The sequence below is a fragment of the Schistocerca gregaria genome, chromosome 4 (genome assembly GCF_023897955.1).
Source record: "Schistocerca gregaria isolate iqSchGreg1 chromosome 4, iqSchGreg1.2, whole genome shotgun sequence".
Taxonomy (NCBI): Eukaryota; Metazoa; Arthropoda; class Insecta; order Orthoptera; family Acrididae; genus Schistocerca; species Schistocerca gregaria.
This window is the reverse complement of record NC_064923.1, coordinates 514,446,597-514,464,263: the sequence shown is the minus strand read 5'-3', so window position 1 is coordinate 514,464,263 and position 17,667 is coordinate 514,446,597. Positions and strand designations below refer to the sequence as shown.

Sequence of the window (17,667 nt, the reverse complement as noted above, 5' to 3'; positions counted from 1 at the left end):
TCTAACCAAATCGCAACTGCATGGCCGATATTTATGGGTCGTTAATTTAGTTCCAGATATTATTATTACTGTTGTTATATGTTAAATTAACTTTTTATTTTGCAATCTTGCCATCAGCCAGACAATTCAACCAAAGGATCACAAGTGTGACACTTAGGGAGTGTAATGCGACACGTGCGGTTCAACCCCTAGACGAGTTTGAGCCACGACATTTCGACGTAGGGGAACCACATATGAGCCTGAAGATCTTTGGGGTGTTAGCTCACAAGAGGAAAATGTAAAATGAACAAGAAGACAGAGTTCCAAATGAATGAAGTTTTGTTGACCTTTTATGACAGTTGGACAACATATGGATCACAGACCCATAACTTATTGTCTCCAATAACACGATTTTGGAGCCCCTCTTTACTAGAATACAATCTTACAATTAAACCTAGAGAAAAATCATAAAATGTTGGTTGTCAACTTGGGGGATAGCATTCTGGCGGAGTGTACAGGGACTAGACTGCTGACAGGCCCAGTGTCAGGAGGTTGTGGAGCAGGGAGGTGGTGGAAAAAATGGAAAGGAATGGGGAAAGACAGGTGGATGCATTGGCAAAGGGCTGCAAATAAACAGGGTGGAAGACAAGAATGGGGAGGAGATGACAGGGCACTGTGGAAATCGTTTGGTGGAGGGTGTGAGGACAGTAGTATGTTACCGAAGGTTGAGGCCAGGATAATTACGGGAGAAAGAATGTGTTGGAAGGATAACTCCCATATGCACAGTTCTGAAAAGCTGGTTGGGGAGGGAGAGGGGGGAGGATCCAGGTGCATTGGGTAGTGAAGCAGCCACTGAAATACATGCGAGTCTTAATTATGCCTGTCCGCCACTTGATGTGTCTTCTTTCCAGTAAGTATCAATTAGCAATTAGGCTTCACCATCTGCTCCGATTATGCTTCAAATACATCACATTTGTTGAGTGAGCAAGAAACTGTAGAAGCTCAAGAGGAAAAAATTGCTCTTTAACTCACATCAAACATTTTTCCTCAGAAATAATTACATTTTCTGTCATTATTTTAAAATTTATATCTATCAAAGAACTAAAAGGATAGATTGTGACAAAAAATTTCCACTACAAGTTGAGTAGTAAACAGTCACAAGCAAAAGACTGCTAAACAAGTAAACTTCCAGCCAAAAGGCCGTCTTCTGAAATAAACACTAGTTTAAAAGTGTTTCTGAGTAAGGCCTTCTGGCTGAATACTTACTGTTAGCAGTCTTTTTGTTGTGACAGTCTTAGCATCTTCATTACACAGTGAGCAGCAATCTATACTTTACATAATATTGTAAAGTAAATATGACAAAAGATAGTTTGGTCTTTAACACCTTAGATAATGGCATGAGCGGCCAGTTTTCTAGGCTTTGTCTTCAAAGTGTTAATATAATGTCATTGCCAGTGCCTCATCACATTTTCAGGTAGAACTGTATCATGGACTAGTACTAACTGTTTTAATAAGGTACAATGCCTTCCGAACAATTTAAGTAGTAGTTTACTATCTCGGTCAGCGTGACAGCAAGAAAGACTAATCCTATCATATTTTACAAGATCAAATGTTAATTTCATTTTTAATTATACTGGGAATTTGACCTCATCACCCAAGTAAAGCAGCATAATACTATCTACATATCTTCTATAACATGCTGTTCCATCTTGAGTGCTCACATCCATGCACCCCGTCACTCGCAGGCAAAAGTGGGAATGGGTGACATTATAGCTGATTCATGGGCAGTCAAGCACACGGCCGTACTGTCTTGGATGAGCACCCAGATGAAAGGGTGCCAAGGTAGCACCTGGTGGGCAGTGTACACTACCTGTGCCTGACCACAGGCAAGCTGATCGGCACTCTTAAGTGCCCATGCGCCATGGGATAGTGTTGGAACAGTCTTTTAGCGTAAATAACTTTATCAAGTACGCAAGCATGAATATAAAGACTATGCTCTAGTTTGTTAATAAAAGTAGCAGCCAAGATTCATGCCAAACAATTTGCCATGACCTTAACATTGATAAACATTCCGTCACTCAATTCTAGAGTTTCAATGAGCTCAATGCACACATCATAACTGGTATTTTTATATGGCATGTAATTTTTCTTCATAATGTCCATGGTCTACTGACATGTTCGCAAAAAAAGCTTTCAATGTCAAATGAAGCAAAACTTTAAATTTACAGTTAAGCTTGAAAATCAGGACAGCATCCGTTTTCTCAGACTCGTAGTGACCAACATGTTAAACTTTGAATTTGGATTATTCAGCAAACCAACGAACACAGCTAGAATCCTAAATGTATTAATCTAAAAAGATATAAACTGGTCTACTTCAGATCAGTGCTGCATAGCATCTTAAAGCTTCCACTCAAAAACCATTGAAAATGAGAAACAGTTTAGTATAGTTATACAAGTGATTAGGGCCAACAGATATAAAGACAGCAGCATTGAGAAAATGTTTAAGAAGACAAGGAAACGAAACGAAGTAGGACTATAAAAATATTTCTCATTCCAAAAAACACAGGATGTTCCATTTATCTGTTGACAGCTTGTGCGGCGTGTCAGATGCTGGACAGCAAGCACTCCATTGTCCAGTGATCAGATGCTGTGTCACCTGTCTACTACTGTGATGCAACATTACATCATTTAAAATTTAGGCAAATAAATTTTGTATTCGCCCACGTTACACAAGGAGATGCTTGAACTGCCTGCCATTATTCTCCACACATTTCTGACATATACTCAAGAAATTATCAATCACACCATGCAATTCTCTCCGAGATACTGAATTAATTGATTCATGGATATTATCCTTAAATTCCTCTATCTGTGAGGATTTGTTGTGTACACTTTGTCCTTCAGTGCGACCCACAAATAAAAAGGGCACAAAGTCAGGACTTCTAGCGAGCCAGGCATTGTTACTAATCACTTTTTCATTGAACAGATCATGAATTGCATGCAAAGAAACATTAACCGTATGAGCCCTTGCCGAGTCCTGTTGAAAAAATGCGAAGCTTCATTCTATTTTATTCTGTCCATTAAAAAATTGTCAAAAATTGTTTTACACAAGTCTTTCACTTGTAACTGTGTCATTAAAAAGAACTGGGCCCATTATTCTGTCACCACTAACTGCACACCACACCCCTATTATCTGATCACGAAGGGGTTACTCATGAAGAACAACAGGCCTGTCCGCACTCCACTGTCAACAGTTTTGTGAATTAACATACTCAAGCAAATGGAACCAAACCTCATCTGAAAACAGAGTGAGGTACATATCTATTTCACGGTCATGCACTTGTTTTGAAACACATTCGCAAAATTTAACCCTCTGCACAAGACGACCAGGTTGAAGTTCTTGTACTACTGACGCTTTATAGGGTCTTAGCCCAAGCAGCTTAGCATCTCTTTGTACAGAGGTGCACGATATTTGTGTTTGCTGCAAAAGACTTCTAAGTGACTTTTTAGGGGAATTTTCCAGGCGGTATGCAATGTCATCACGATGAGCTTCTGTGGGCACAGTCCCTCGTTGTTTATGCTTCTTATCTTTAACACTTCCCATTTCACGAAATTTATTCACCAGTATGCGAACTGCGTCAACTCTGAACACCGGGAAACTTCTCTTCAAACAATCTCTGAACAGTACGAGCAAACACTACATTGTGATGCCTGTTTCACTGCTTGAATGCCACTGGCCGACAATGTGTGTATGTCTGTATGGCCTTCAGGCAAAAAAAGGTGTGTGTGTGTGTGTGTGTGTGTGTGTGTGTGTGTGTGTGTGTGTGTGTGTGTGTGCGCTTGCACAAGGGGGGGGGGGGGGGGGGGCGGTAAACCAGCAGGTGCGGCTTCTGTGGTCAGCCTGCAATACCCAGGCAGGAGGTCATCAGATAAATGGAACACCCTGTATATTGCCATAACTCTCAATGACACACACTTGGCACAAATAACTCCGTTTTGTAATAACTGTGAACTGAACGTATGTTTTTGTAGTACACAAACCTTGTGAACACGACTACTTTATAAAATCGGTAAGAAACTAACAACTTTATTGTTTCAAGCATTTATAAAATTAGCTATCAAGGTTGTGATAAAATTTATGTTAGACAACTACCAGAACAAAGTGCTCTTGAGAATCATCTGAACACTGATATATACAAAATAGGTTACATACATGACAATGTAAATTTTTTGCTTAGGATGCTGAAAAGTTTGCCTTAAATACAACTGGAAAAAACAGAAATTTTTGTTCATGATAAGTGGAGCCGGCAGAGATTCAGGGCACTCTCCTGTCCTTTGGGTGGGAAAATTCCCCAAAAAGACGGAAGAATCAGCAATAATCAAAGGCATGATTGCGCAGATAGCAATGGAAACCACTGCATTAAAGACACACAATGCGATTCCACAGGACAAATGGCCTGTAATTGAGAACGTGTCATCATGATCTCTCTATTGGAAAAAGATTCTGGATTAGACTCCCGTTCCCTTCTCCGGGAGAGGGATGTCAAGGGAGGGGACCACGAGAAAGAGACAAGTATCAATAGACGGATAACATACTATGAGGTGGAGCATGTAATGTCAAAAGTTTGACCATAGTACAAAAGCTAGAAACTCTGGAAAGGGAAACACAGAAGTTCTATTTGGATGTCAGTGAAGTGAAACGGGAAGAAGACAAGGATTTTTGGTCGAACGAATACACAGTAACATCAATGTCGGCAGAAAATGGTATTAAGGGAATAGGATTAATTATGAATTGGAAAATAGGACACAGAGTGGTCTATGTGAACAGTCCACAGATAGTGGAAAATCTAAGGTGGAATGTAACAATACTAGGAAAAGGATAGTTGTTACTCACCATATAGCGGAGATGCTGAGTTGCAAACATGCACAAGAAACAGACAGCCACAAAATAAGCTCTCTCTCTCTCTCTCTCTCTCTCTCTCTCTCTCTCACACACACACACACACACACACACACACACACACACACACAGAGGGCAGACATTGAACAACAGCAGCAGCAGCAGCAGCAGCAGCAGCAGCAGCACCAGCACCACCACATGATGGAAGAGGCAACTGGGTGTGGGAAAGGGGGAGGTTGGGGTGGGGACAGGGAGCGACATCAGGTTAGGCGTGGGAAATGACAAACTGCTGCTGGGGAGCATGCAGAGATGAGGTGAAGAGAGGGCAAGGCAGCTAGGTGCAGACAGGAAGTTAGAAGGACAGCAGGGGAGAGCGGAAGAGGGGGGGGGGGGGGGAGGGGGATGCAGAAAAGGATTGAAGTAAAAAGACTGGGTTCATTGCTGGAATAGAGGGCTGTGTAGTGCTGGAATGTGAACAGGGAAGGGGCTAGATGGGTGAGAACAATGACTAACAAAAGTTGAGGCCAGGAGGCTGACAGGAATGTAGGATATATTGCAGCGAGAGTTCTCACCTATGCATTTCAGAAACTCTGCTGTTGTTGGTGGGAAGGTTCCATATGGCACAGGCTGTGAAGCAGTCTTTGGAATGAAGAACGTTGTGTTGGGCGGTTTGCTCAGTAACAGAGTGATCCGGTTGCTTCTTGGCCACAGTTTGTCAGTGACCATTCATGTAGACAGACAGCTTGTTGGTTGTCATTCCCACATACAACGCAGCACAATGGTTGCAGCTTGGCTGATAGATCACGACTGGTTTCACAGGATGGGATAGGTAATGTTAGTAACCAAACTGGAGTAGGTGGTGGTGGTGGGAGGATGTATGGGACAGATCTTGCATCTAGGTCTATAACAGGGGCATGAGCCTTGAGATAAGGGGTTGGGAGCAGGGGTTGTGTAGGGATGGCCAAATATATTGTGTATGTTCAGTGTACGACGGAATACACTGTGGGAGGGGTGGGAGGATAGTGGGCACGACATTTCTCATTTCAGGGCACAATAAGAGGCACTCTAAACCCTGACGAAGAATGTAATTCTCTAGCTCCTCTGTGGCTGGATGGTGGGATTTTGAGAGGTGGTAGAAGACTAGAAAGATAAGGCACAGAACATTTGCTTTTGTAGAAGGTTGAGAGGATAATTATGACTGAAGGCTTCAGTGAGACCCTTGGTATTTTTTCAGAAGGACCACTCATCACTGCATATGCAACTACGATGGGTGGCTAAACTGTATGAAAGGGACTTCTTGGTATGGAATGGATGGCTGACGAAGTGGAAGTATTGCTGGTGGCTAGTGGATTGACAGAGGTACTGATATAGGGGGGAGAAGCTGTTGAGGTTCTGGAGCAATGTGGATAGAGTGTCCTCACTCTCAATCCAGATAGCAAAGACATCAATGAAGCAGGTAAGGGGTTTAGGATTCTGTGTGTTTAGGAAGGATTCCTCTAGATGACCCATGAACATGTTGGCATAGGATGGTGCCATGCGAGTGCCCATACCTGGACCCCGGATCTGTTTGTAGGTAATGCCTTAAAAGGAGAAGTAACTGTGGGTGAGGATATATTTGGTCATGGTGACTAGGAAGGAGGTTATTGGTTTTGGAATCTGTCGGGCATCGGGAAACCTAGTGTTGAATAACAGTAAGGAACAAAAACTGTGGAGAGTCAGTGGACGAAATGGATGGTATCTTTCATGTAGGAGTGTAGGTTCTGGATAATAGGCTGAAGGTGTTGGTCTACGAAGGCAGAGATTCTCTGAGTGGGGTAGAGGAACTGGTTGCAATGGGGTGTCCTGGGTGGTTGGGTTTATGGACTTTACGAAACATGCAGAAGGTAGGAGTGTGTTGAGTGGTAGGGGTGAAAAGAGATATGGACTGCAGGGAGAGGTTCTGGGAAGTGTGTAAGGATTTTAGGAGAGACAAGAGATCCTGTTGCATTTCTGGAATGGGGTCAGTGTGCAAGGTTTGTAGGTGGATATACCTGACAGCTGGCTGAATCCTTACACCAGGAAATCCTTGTGGTTCAAAACAATAGTGATGGAGCATTTGTCTGCAAGTCGGGATCAGGATTTAGGTGGCGGGCTGTGTTTCTTCCTGTGGATGTAAGGTTAGCTTGCATGTTGAGGGATTTGGGGAATGATGGTGAGGTAAGATTTGAGGTTAAGAAATTCTGAGAAATTAATAGAGGGTTATTTGAAGGCACTCAGTGTGGATCACAGTTGTATGGAAGAACAAAATGAGTCTGGCAGGATTCAAAATTGGTCTTTGGTTAAATCTTCATGGTAGGGTTGGCGGCAAAAAAGTATGAATAGGGAAATGGAGAGGTCTTCACCAAGTTCCGCATGTTCAAATTTATGAGTGGGGCAAAAGGTGAGGTCCTTGGAAACAACTGATATTTCTGGAGGGCTGAGGCTTTTGGAGGAAAGGTGTGTGTGTTTTGGGTCTGTTTAGGTTCTGGTTTCCGTGTGGTGGTGGGAGAGAGTTTTGGACTGTGGGGAAAATGTAGTAGGTCTGCAAGACAGAGTTTGTCAGCTATGAGAGGACATGTGGGAGGTTTGGAGGTTGTTCTACAAGAGGTGGACAATGGCTCTCCAAACTGGGAGTAGGAAGTGAGGAGGGGGGAGAGTTTTGTGCTTGTTGGTGGGCAAAAGTTTCCGTGTGTGATATTGGTTCAAGAAATTTGGGATTGCATAGCAGCAGAATTTTACAGATAGAGAGAAGGTACTGCATGGAGGTTTGGGCTTGATATGGTTTTGCAGGACTATGTTGATGTGGGGGTTCCAGAAGGGTGGAATCTGAACAGATGGAAGTCATTATGGAAAGAAGGGTGGCAACTGGATAAAGGTAATTTGATGGTAAGGCGATTTGTGGTGATTCCATGACCCAAGCAACAACACAGGAACAGTATGCGAGGTTATTTTCAGGGTAGGGATAAGGAAACTATTCTGTATTGACAAAGACAGTAGGAGCAAGGATCCTTGGTGGCAGAATAAACACAAAAAGATACGTAAATAACAAAGATACATCTGCAAAAATTCCATCTGCACCAGCCTGTAGCTGAGCAAGCCGCCCAACATGACATTCTTCATTTCAATGACTGCTTCACAGCCTGTGCCATATGGATCCTACCTACCAACAGCATTGTTTCTGAATTGTGCAGGTAGGAACTCTTTCCAATATATCCTACGTTTCCGTAAGCTTCCTTGCCTCAACTATGTCAGTCATTGTCCTCACTCATCAACTTCCATGTTCCCACTCCAGCACTACACAGCCCTCTGTTCCACTAATTAACCCAGTATTTTTACTTCTCTTCTTTACCACTACATCCCTCCTCCCCCCTCCAACTTCCGTCTAAACTCCCGACTGCACCTAGCTGTCCTACCCACTCTACACCTCATGCCTGACGCTCCCCAGCAGCACTTCACCGTCCCCGACCCCTACCTTGCTATCTCTCCTGTTCCCCACCCCAGGCTGCTCCTTAACCCCACCCAGTTGCCTCTCCCATCATGCACTGCTGCTGCTGGTCATAGTCTGTCTTCAGCTACCAGAGACAGTGGTTATATGTGCAAGAGTTGCCTTTGTGTGAGTGCATGTGTGTGAAGTCTCTTTTTGACTAAGGCCTTGTTGGCTGAAAGCTTATTTTGTGACAGTCTTTTTGTTGTGCCTATCTGCAATTCAGTATCTCCGCTATATGGTGAGTAGCAACTTACCTTTTCATAATATTGTTACAGTTCAGTGACATGGTTGTTAGCATCACATTTGACAGCAAACCAACACTGGCAAGTATCCTGATTATCAATGCTGCAAGCAGATGATGAAGAGACAGAAAATATATGAGGACCAGAAGAAAATGCTCCTGGTTAAAAGACTGACTGAAAAGTGGGATACCAGTGGCCTCATTCTCCCTTCCTCTGCACCTTCAAAAATTTTCCGAAAACTTTTTGCATGTGAATATATTTGCACTCTAACATGCAAGACTTAATATCCCATATGCACTCAACTCACTCACTCATATCCATCAGTCCATCACTAAGTTGCTCACACCTATCCACTCCTGCTTGCCCTTTCTCACTCATTCAACCCAACTCATTGTAGTTACCTCTTTGTATGTCTCTCTAACCGACAGTGTCTCCTGTGTCTCAGCCACAGTCTCATTCTGTTCTACTACTAATGTCTTCTTTCACTGTCACTTTCTCCCTCTTCCTCTCCTACTTCTGTCTAATTTATTCCTTCCCAGTGCTGCTGTCTCTTCTCACTGTCACTATCTCCTTTTTCCCTTTTTCCTCACTGTCACTTAACTCTGTCTCATGATCACTGGCTCCCACCCACTTCCACTTTCCCCTTCTCCTTCTCTTTATTCTTCTCCCACTGGCACTGTCTTCATTACTCTTTCCATAACACTGTTCTGGCACTGTCAATTATGTTCCACTGCCTCTGTGTCCCTCACTTCCTCTCACAATGTCACTGTTTGCTTCGCTGTTTCTATACCAAAACCACTGTCTGCTGTCATCAGTCTTTTCCAATGTCACTGTCTCATTCCCTTTCAGCATAAAAAAATGGGAATGCATTCGCATGCCAAAATTTTGGGGAACACTTAAATGTGGTGAGCAAGATAGAATGAGGCAGCTGGTGCCTCACTTCTCAGTTCTGTCTTTTTAAACAGCAGCATATTCACCTTTTTTGTGCTCCAACAGCAGCATTTTTCCACTAGTTCCTTCATATGCAAAGAAATTTATTGTCAGTAAAATTTTGATGCTACACTTACGTGAAACTGAAACAACACTAAACTAATTCTACAACTCAGACTGGCTTTAACATGCACAAAAATTTTGCTTGTGTTTCAGTACTACAACATAAGGTTTCCCGGATGCTTCTGACAATAATGGAGACACTTGGCAGCTTATTTCCCCATGCTACATCCCTTATAAATTATGTTTTCACCCAAACCAAATTTTACATGTACAAGCACGGTAGCTCCGAACTTCACTATCTTGGAAATGGATAAAGATACCAAGAAAATTTTCATGGTTGTTTGAGATCGAGATCATAGGAATTTATCGTAAAAATTACAGCCATTTGCTGTATATAGCTGTCTTAGAATCCACAACTCCATTTTTTGTACCCCAAAAACCACTTTTAGGGTGTTTCACAATAACAAATAAGGGTTTTTGAAGAAGGGAATACAGCACTTCTAGATGAGTTCCTAGAAAATGTACTGATAAAATGTCAGTAATGTGCTGCAGTCAGTTATTTAAATATTCACTGCTGACAGCAGAAAAATGGTGAAAATGCTTTTTCCAGGTTTTCTTAAGAACTGCCCATAAACTAGATGGCACCTCCATAAGTCCCTGAAGGCTCACTGTAGGCAACATCCAATGGCAACAGAACCAACCAATTTTCTCCATTTGTCTAACCTAGAGGAAGCGTAATATTCAAAAACTAACTCCTTACTTTATTGTAGTTACATCTCAAAAAAAAAAAAAAAAAAAAAAAAAAAAAAAAAAAAAAAAAAAACAGAGAGAGAGAGAGAGAGAGAGAGAGAGAGAGAGAGAGAGAGAGAGAGAGAGAGAGAGAGAAGAGAAAAGAAAAGAAACTTGACCCTGCCTTTCTATCACCAACAGGAACCTGAGATTTGAGCCCCAGAAAAAGGGTGTTTTTAAACACTGTGTTTTAGAATACATTCATACCAATAATGAACGGTAATTCAGTAGGTAAAGGGAGATGAAAATGATGGGTGACTGAAATGTAGTTGTAAGGGAAGGAACAGAGGGAAATGTGTTATGGAAGAATATGGTCTAGTAAGCAGGATCGAGAGAGGAAGAAAACTGAGTTCTGTAATAAATTTCAGATGTTAACAATGAATACACTGTTCAAGAATCGCAAGATGAGCTATGCTTGGAAAAGACCAGGAAACATGGGAAGATTCCAGCTGGATTACATCACTGTCAGACAGAAACTCTGAAACCAGATATTGGTTTGTAAGGCATACTCAGGAGCACATACAGGAAGTGTGATGCTTAAGTACTGAGGAATGATGAGATGCATGTAAAGTTCACTGAGGATGTGGGTACCGCGACAAGGAATACCACAATAGGCAATTCTGTTGAAGAGGAGTGGTCATTTCAAGAAAGGGCAATCACAGATGTTCAACAGTAAAGACATAAATACAGAATGTTAACTCTGGAAAAAAAAACCTTGGGTCACAGAAGAAATTGGAATGTAATTTTTCACTCTGCAGCAGAGTGTGCACTAAAAAACTTCCTGGCAGATGAAAACTATGTGCTCTACTGAGACTTGAAGTCAGGACCTTTGCCTTTGTGAACAAGTGCTCCACCGATGAGCTACACAAGAACAACTCATGAGCTGACCACATACCTTTATTTGTGCCAATACCTCGTCTCCTACACTCCACAATTCACACAAATTTTCCCATCGTGGTTGGGTGGCTCAGTCAGTAGAACACTTGCTCTTGAAACACAAAGTTCCAAGTTCAATTCTTGGTCCAGCACATAGAAATACTTCAATTTTTCGACAAGAGAACTAAGTACAAAAATGTTCAAGGAAAGTCAGGAATACAAAAACAAATGTATGCCTCTTGAAAATGAAACAAATAGGAAGTAGCCGAGTGAAATAGCTGCACAAAAAAACGTGAAGAAATCAGAAATAATCTTCAGTGAAATTAAGATCAAGGGCCAGCAACATTACGAACAGAATGGAAATTCCATTCTTAAAAGCGAAGGGATGAGCAGATAGGTAGGAAGAGTACTGTGAAGGACTCTTTTAAAGAAGGTGGTGTGGGCTGCCTCGTCTGTTTACTTGATAGAAGGAACTGGAGTCAGTAAGGAAGGTATCATGAGACATCCAATACTAGTCAGAATTTAAGACAAGAATAATATACAAAAGAATGGAAAAGACAACTGAGGCTCTGTTAGATGGCTATCAGTTTGGCTTTAGGAAAAGTAAAAGCACTGAAGAGGCAGTTCAGATGTTGCAGTTGATAATGAAAGCAAGAATAAAAGAAAATCGAGGTATGCTCATAGGATTTGTCGATCTAGAAAAAGTGTTGGACTATGGTGCAAGACATTGTAATTCTGGTACAAATAGTAGTAATCTACAGGGAAAGACTGGTGACACACAATATGAGCAAGAACCAAGAGGAAACAATTAGAGTGGGAGACAAAGAATTAAGTACTATGATTAAAAAGGAGTAAACCAGGGATGCGGTCTTTTGCCCCTCCTGTTCAATCTATACATTGAAGAAGCAATGATATAGAGGTCTGTTGAATGGAATGAACAGTCTAATGGATACAGAATATGGAGAGAGTGTATAATAATGACGAAAGTAATGAGAAATAGCAAAATTGAGAAATTTAACATCAGAATTGGGGATCACAGAGTAGAGATGAAGTTAAGGAATTCTGCTACCTTGGTAGAAAATAACCCATGACAAACGAAGCAAGGACGATAGAAGAAGCAGTTTAGTACAGGCAAACAGAGACCTGGCCATGAGAAGTCTACTGGTGTCAAACAAAGGCCTTAATTTGATGATGAAATTTATGAGAATGTGTTTGGAACACGGCATTGTACAACAGTGAATCAATGACAGTAGGAAAACAGGAATGTCAAAAATCGGATGAACTAAGAAGGTAATGAGTGAGGAAGTTCTTTGTAAAACCAGGAAGAAAGGAACATACAGAAAACACTGACATGAAGACAGGGCAGGATGATAGGATGCAACAATGCATCAGGAAATAGCCTCCACGGTACTAGAGAGAACTGCACAGGGTAAAAACCATAGAGGAAGATGAGAGATTGGTGTACATCCAGAAAATAACTGTGGTTGTACATCACAAGTGCTACTCTCAGATGAGGAGCTTGGCACAGGAGAAGAATTAGTAGCGGCCCGCATCAAAACTGGCAGTAAGATTGATGACGTAAATAAAAAATAACCCCACACCCACTATGCTTGCTAAATAAACAAAATTATTTCGGACTAAACAAGTGTTTTATGGCTTTCAAAACATACTGGTGTATCAGTATGTCTTGCCCTGCAGGTCAAACTAAAGTTGACACTGACCTGTTCTCCAGCATGTGTACATCAGCTGTTAGCTGTGGCTTTATTGTCAAGAATGCCAAAGTTAATGGTCCCAAGTAAAACATTACAGCCACAAGATAGTGACAATACCAACATTTTAATATCCTTGCTACTTCTTGAAATAATAAAGTTATTATTCATTTATAATCCCTATTTTACTCAAAGAAAAATAAATGTTGCAATGTGGCCTTAACGTTCTTTTACAATGAACAGGGGAAAAATTCTTTAACCTCTCTCTTATATAACATGTCATATTTTAAACTAGTTTCATTGTCACTAGTCCATATTATACTACTTTCACAGATTAATGTATGTCCGTTGACTACGCCCAACACTCTTTCAGATTTACGGCAGGCTGCCTCCCTAAACAGTTAGCACTGAGCCACGATCCAGGGATTTGACAAGATACCGATATTCCTTTTACTTTCGTATGTTTCATTTTATTTTATTATGGACTGAAGTGAAATGCACACAGGTGCACAATTAAAAAAAAAAAAAGAAGAAATTAATATTAAATAGTAACCATGTTACCAGGCTTGTATAATGATTTTCTATCATTTATTAATAAAATACCAAAGTTAGCTTTCTTGGGTTGCTACCATGTATCTTCCCATGAATCATTAACTTCTAATGTAAGGACATAGATTCTCCCCCCCCCCCCCCCCCCAATCATTATCAATTCACACTGTAGAAGTGGTCGTAATTTTTACATCTTTTATAAAGCTGAATCAGTGATATTAATAAGATATGCCATAACCAAAAACCTAAAAATTTGCAGGACATACATGGAACTTACCACAATCCTGATGGGCGACAGTAATTCATCTTTTTTAAGCTTGATTATTTGAAAACCTATTCTCTTTTGTGTATTATTAAATCCAACAAGCTCCAATGAAAAAACAAGAAGCTAGATAAATATTTGTCCAAATTTCCACTATTTCCAAAATATAATCGAAGTCCAAGTTCAATGCATTCAAGATAAACTGAAGTTAATCATCAATAACTAAAATCAATTTTGTTACTCTCAATGGAGAACTGGTGTTTTTGGGGGCAGGTTTACAATGAAGTTTGTGTACATTTATGATCCCTCTGCACTGAACTGTTCGTGACTGTAGAACTAGTGAGTCACATGATATGTGTGCTGCTTCAACAAGGCAGCGTATTCAACTTGTAGGCAAACAAATTTGCTTCTTCATTAAGGTCACATAAATGGTAATGGAAATAAGATAGTATCAAAACATGTTTCCAGACAGATGACAGCCAAGTAATATAGACTTGGCTGATATAGAAGCTGTAGCACCACAAATGGCAGATCAAGTGAGACTAATATTTCCTTGTAAGCCCAACTGCAAAGTAAACATTCTGCAAACAATTTAGGTATCAACAACGTTTGTCATGCCTTTCACCTGCAAGTAACAAACCCCCAGAGAACTTTTGTCAGTGCTTTATTCAACAAACTAATTCAAAGCATCTTCCAGGCCAAATACAAGATGAGCCCTTAAAACAAGAGGGACTCAAGTAATTTACATGCGATGGGGCTCCAGCATAGTTCAGCCACATTGTTGGAGATTCATAGATGCAGGTGGTCCAGTTCCATTAATTTCATGACCCTCTGACCACAATAATTTGGATTTTTGTACTCAGGGCCACAAAAAAAAATAATTGGGTTTTGTTGTAGACCAGTCCTAACAAAGAGACAGTTCCTTGAAGTGCCCTGGAAACCTGCACGTGCATTTCACACAAATGAGATTAATTTGAAAAGTTTGTGATAGACCACAGTCTGACAAATGTATAGAAAAAGAGGACAATGTATTTGACGTTTACTATTAGTTACTGGACTGAGCACCTTGAACTGTTGGTTTTCAGTAACAAACAGTTGACTTACGTTCTTTGGTTTTTACAGCCTTTTTCTTCTTCTGGTACAGAATTCACAACCAACAAATTGTAAAATTGTTACTATAATTCACTTATAGAAAAACAGATTATGTCATAAAAAGGGATGCACTAAAGGTTTATGTCTAATTTAAGTTAAACATGTGTTGACAGCTACATTTTCCAGGCAGTTTGAAATCCTACAATCAGAACCAGTAAAACCATCTCCTACCACACTAAGGCTGAACCAAGACAGTTCTCCTGTCTAAGTTTGATGCACAGTTGAGTAACCCAGTCAAGGTGTTGCAGAATTTTTAAGTACCTTCGCGTATTTATTGTTGTTGCCACCCTGACCAGTTCAAGAAGGAACCAGCGAACGGAGCTGACATTTTTTTTCAAACTTGAAAAAAGTTTGATAGTTTTGTTTCTCAATTCTCACATAGCAAATGGCATATTACATTTCCCACTAATACAGTTGGCAGAAATATACACGCAAGTACCCTACTGTACAAAATGTCCTCTTCTTTCAGTATGTAATACAACCATTCTCCCATGTAGTACTATACAATTTCAGTGTACATCCAAGAGGTCTAGGCTGTGCACAAACAAAACGTGTACCATTGTGCTGAGTGCTGAGGTGTCAAATGGATCACACAGGTGGGGCCGGGTATACAACAATCACATTTATGTTGTCCTGGTGAGGGGGGGGGGGGGGGGGGGGCGAAGAAGAGTGTCTGGAAATTTGCAAGCGATTCGCACATACTAGGACTGAACCATCCTCTCCTGGGGCTTGATAATGCTATGAATATGTAAGTGATGTGAAAAGTTTAGAGAACCTATATTGTCACTATTTTGTGAAGATCTGATCTGCCTTCGTTGTATGACTGGGCCAATACCACTTCCAAGGGACAGGATTCACATGCTTTCCTACAAACAGCATGGCAACTATGTAGTTATTTCCATGATCACAGTATTTCCAACCTGACTTTGCATTGTAATGCCACAATATATTAAACCTGCAATTAAGTGGAAATAAGAGTGAGTTCCAGAACTACTTGTTCCTCCTCCGTGAGTGAAGATCTTATGATCCAGATTCCAGGAAAGAACAAGTGCCCATCTTGACACATCATCTGCCCCCCCCCCCCCTCCCTCCCTCCCTCCCACGGAGACACTATTCATATACAAACTGCCTACAAAAATTGATATGGGACTGTGCAATGTTGCCAAACAACTTATTATCAAACAAACAAGCCATGTCTGAATTAGAAAATGTATTAGTGATGTTACTTCACGCTAAATGACTACTTTTTGACAATGATAAGATTCTAGGAGCAACTACATTAGGAACTTCACATACCTTTACAGCTAGAGAATTGATTTTATCAACTGCCAGTTGTATAGCTTTACGAAAAGCTTTTATTATAATTCGTGGATGTACACCTTCTTCTACGAATGGTTTAATCTGTTTCAAAAACTCACCAGCCAGCAAAACCACACTTGTTGTTCCATCACCAACCTGCAAAATATGAATCACTATAAAGACAAAATTAAAACCAATAACTATTCGCTGTAACAGGCAAATAACCAAAAAGTGAAAAGCGATACACTCTGTTTCGAATTCTTCAGAATGCACAGATATGTGTAGTTACAATTGTTTATGTGCTGCAACCCAGCTGGTTCAACCACAATACTGTGACAATTTAGCATTTGCTATTCTCTCTCTCTCTCTCTCTCTCTCTCTCTCTCTCTCTCTCTCTCTCTCTCTCGTTTTAACACTCTGCTGTCCGCACATTTGGTACAAATTTATTCGCTTGGCGCCGGATTACTTGGCTTGTCGCTGGCCGCTTGTCACCTATCTGTTGATGACAAGCTTCAAACACACAGACTTTTGCGCGCTTTAATTTTCCAGACATCCTCTATTTTGCTGTACCATTCAAAAAACTCGAATTTTCTTTTCAAGTGACTTCTCTACAACTTCTACACTGTTATAATAATCCACGCAGAGGTGATGCCACTTGCCATCAGAAGGTGTCACTAGTTCCATCACTGTTTTTGCTAAAGGCTGTCCAGCGCCAGAATATATTTGAATGAGGAAATATATCCCGTAATCAAATCACACAGCATCCGAATGAGTATGCTGTATTTCGTAATTTTCGATGGATTATAAACTTTAAATTTTAATTGTCCACGCCATGGCATCATTTCTTCATCAATTGAGATTTTTGACTTCGTTTTTGGAAAAATAATCTATTACGAATTGCACTTTGACAAGCCAGTTGGCATCCGGTTTATTGAGGCTGTCAGAAATATGTAAAAATGAAAATATTTTTCTGAATTGGTTGCACGACAACATTTTGTGGAATATCTGTGTGTCTATCAATGGATTTATTGACCAATAATCATCGCCCCTTGCCTATCCATAAGGATAGCAAGCCCAAACCATTTTCTAAGTTCAAGCCCCATAATGTCGACAAATTGGGCATTTTTTAAATCCAGTTTTCATCCATTGCGGGGGGCGGGGGGGCGCGGGGGGCATGTGCAGGGAGAGGGAGGATGGGGGGAGAGCGGGAAGAGCGGGGCGCGGGAGAGGGGGGAGAGCGGGGCGCGGGAGAGGGGGGAGAGCAGGACGAGCGGGGCGCGGGAGAGGGGGGAGAGCAGGACGAGCGGGGCGCGGGAGAGGGGGGAGAGCAGGACGAGCGGGGCGCGGGAGAGGGGGGAGAGCAGGACGAGCGGGGCGCGGGAGAGGGGGGAGAGCAGGACGAGCGGGGCGCG

At 41.3% G+C, this 17,667-nt stretch overlaps 1 protein-coding gene across 1 annotated transcript in view; it reads right to left on the bottom strand.

The window, feature by feature from the left end:
* LOC126266905 (T-complex protein 1 subunit eta) overlaps positions 1-17,667 on the bottom strand; it is a 66,743-nt gene that overhangs the window by 37,850 nt on the left and 11,226 nt on the right. The window contains exon 3 of the mRNA XM_049971582.1: positions 16,253-16,411. Coding sequence (XP_049827539.1) covers positions 16,253-16,411 — 159 coding nt within the window. The remainder of the gene's footprint in view (positions 1-16,252; positions 16,412-17,667) is intronic.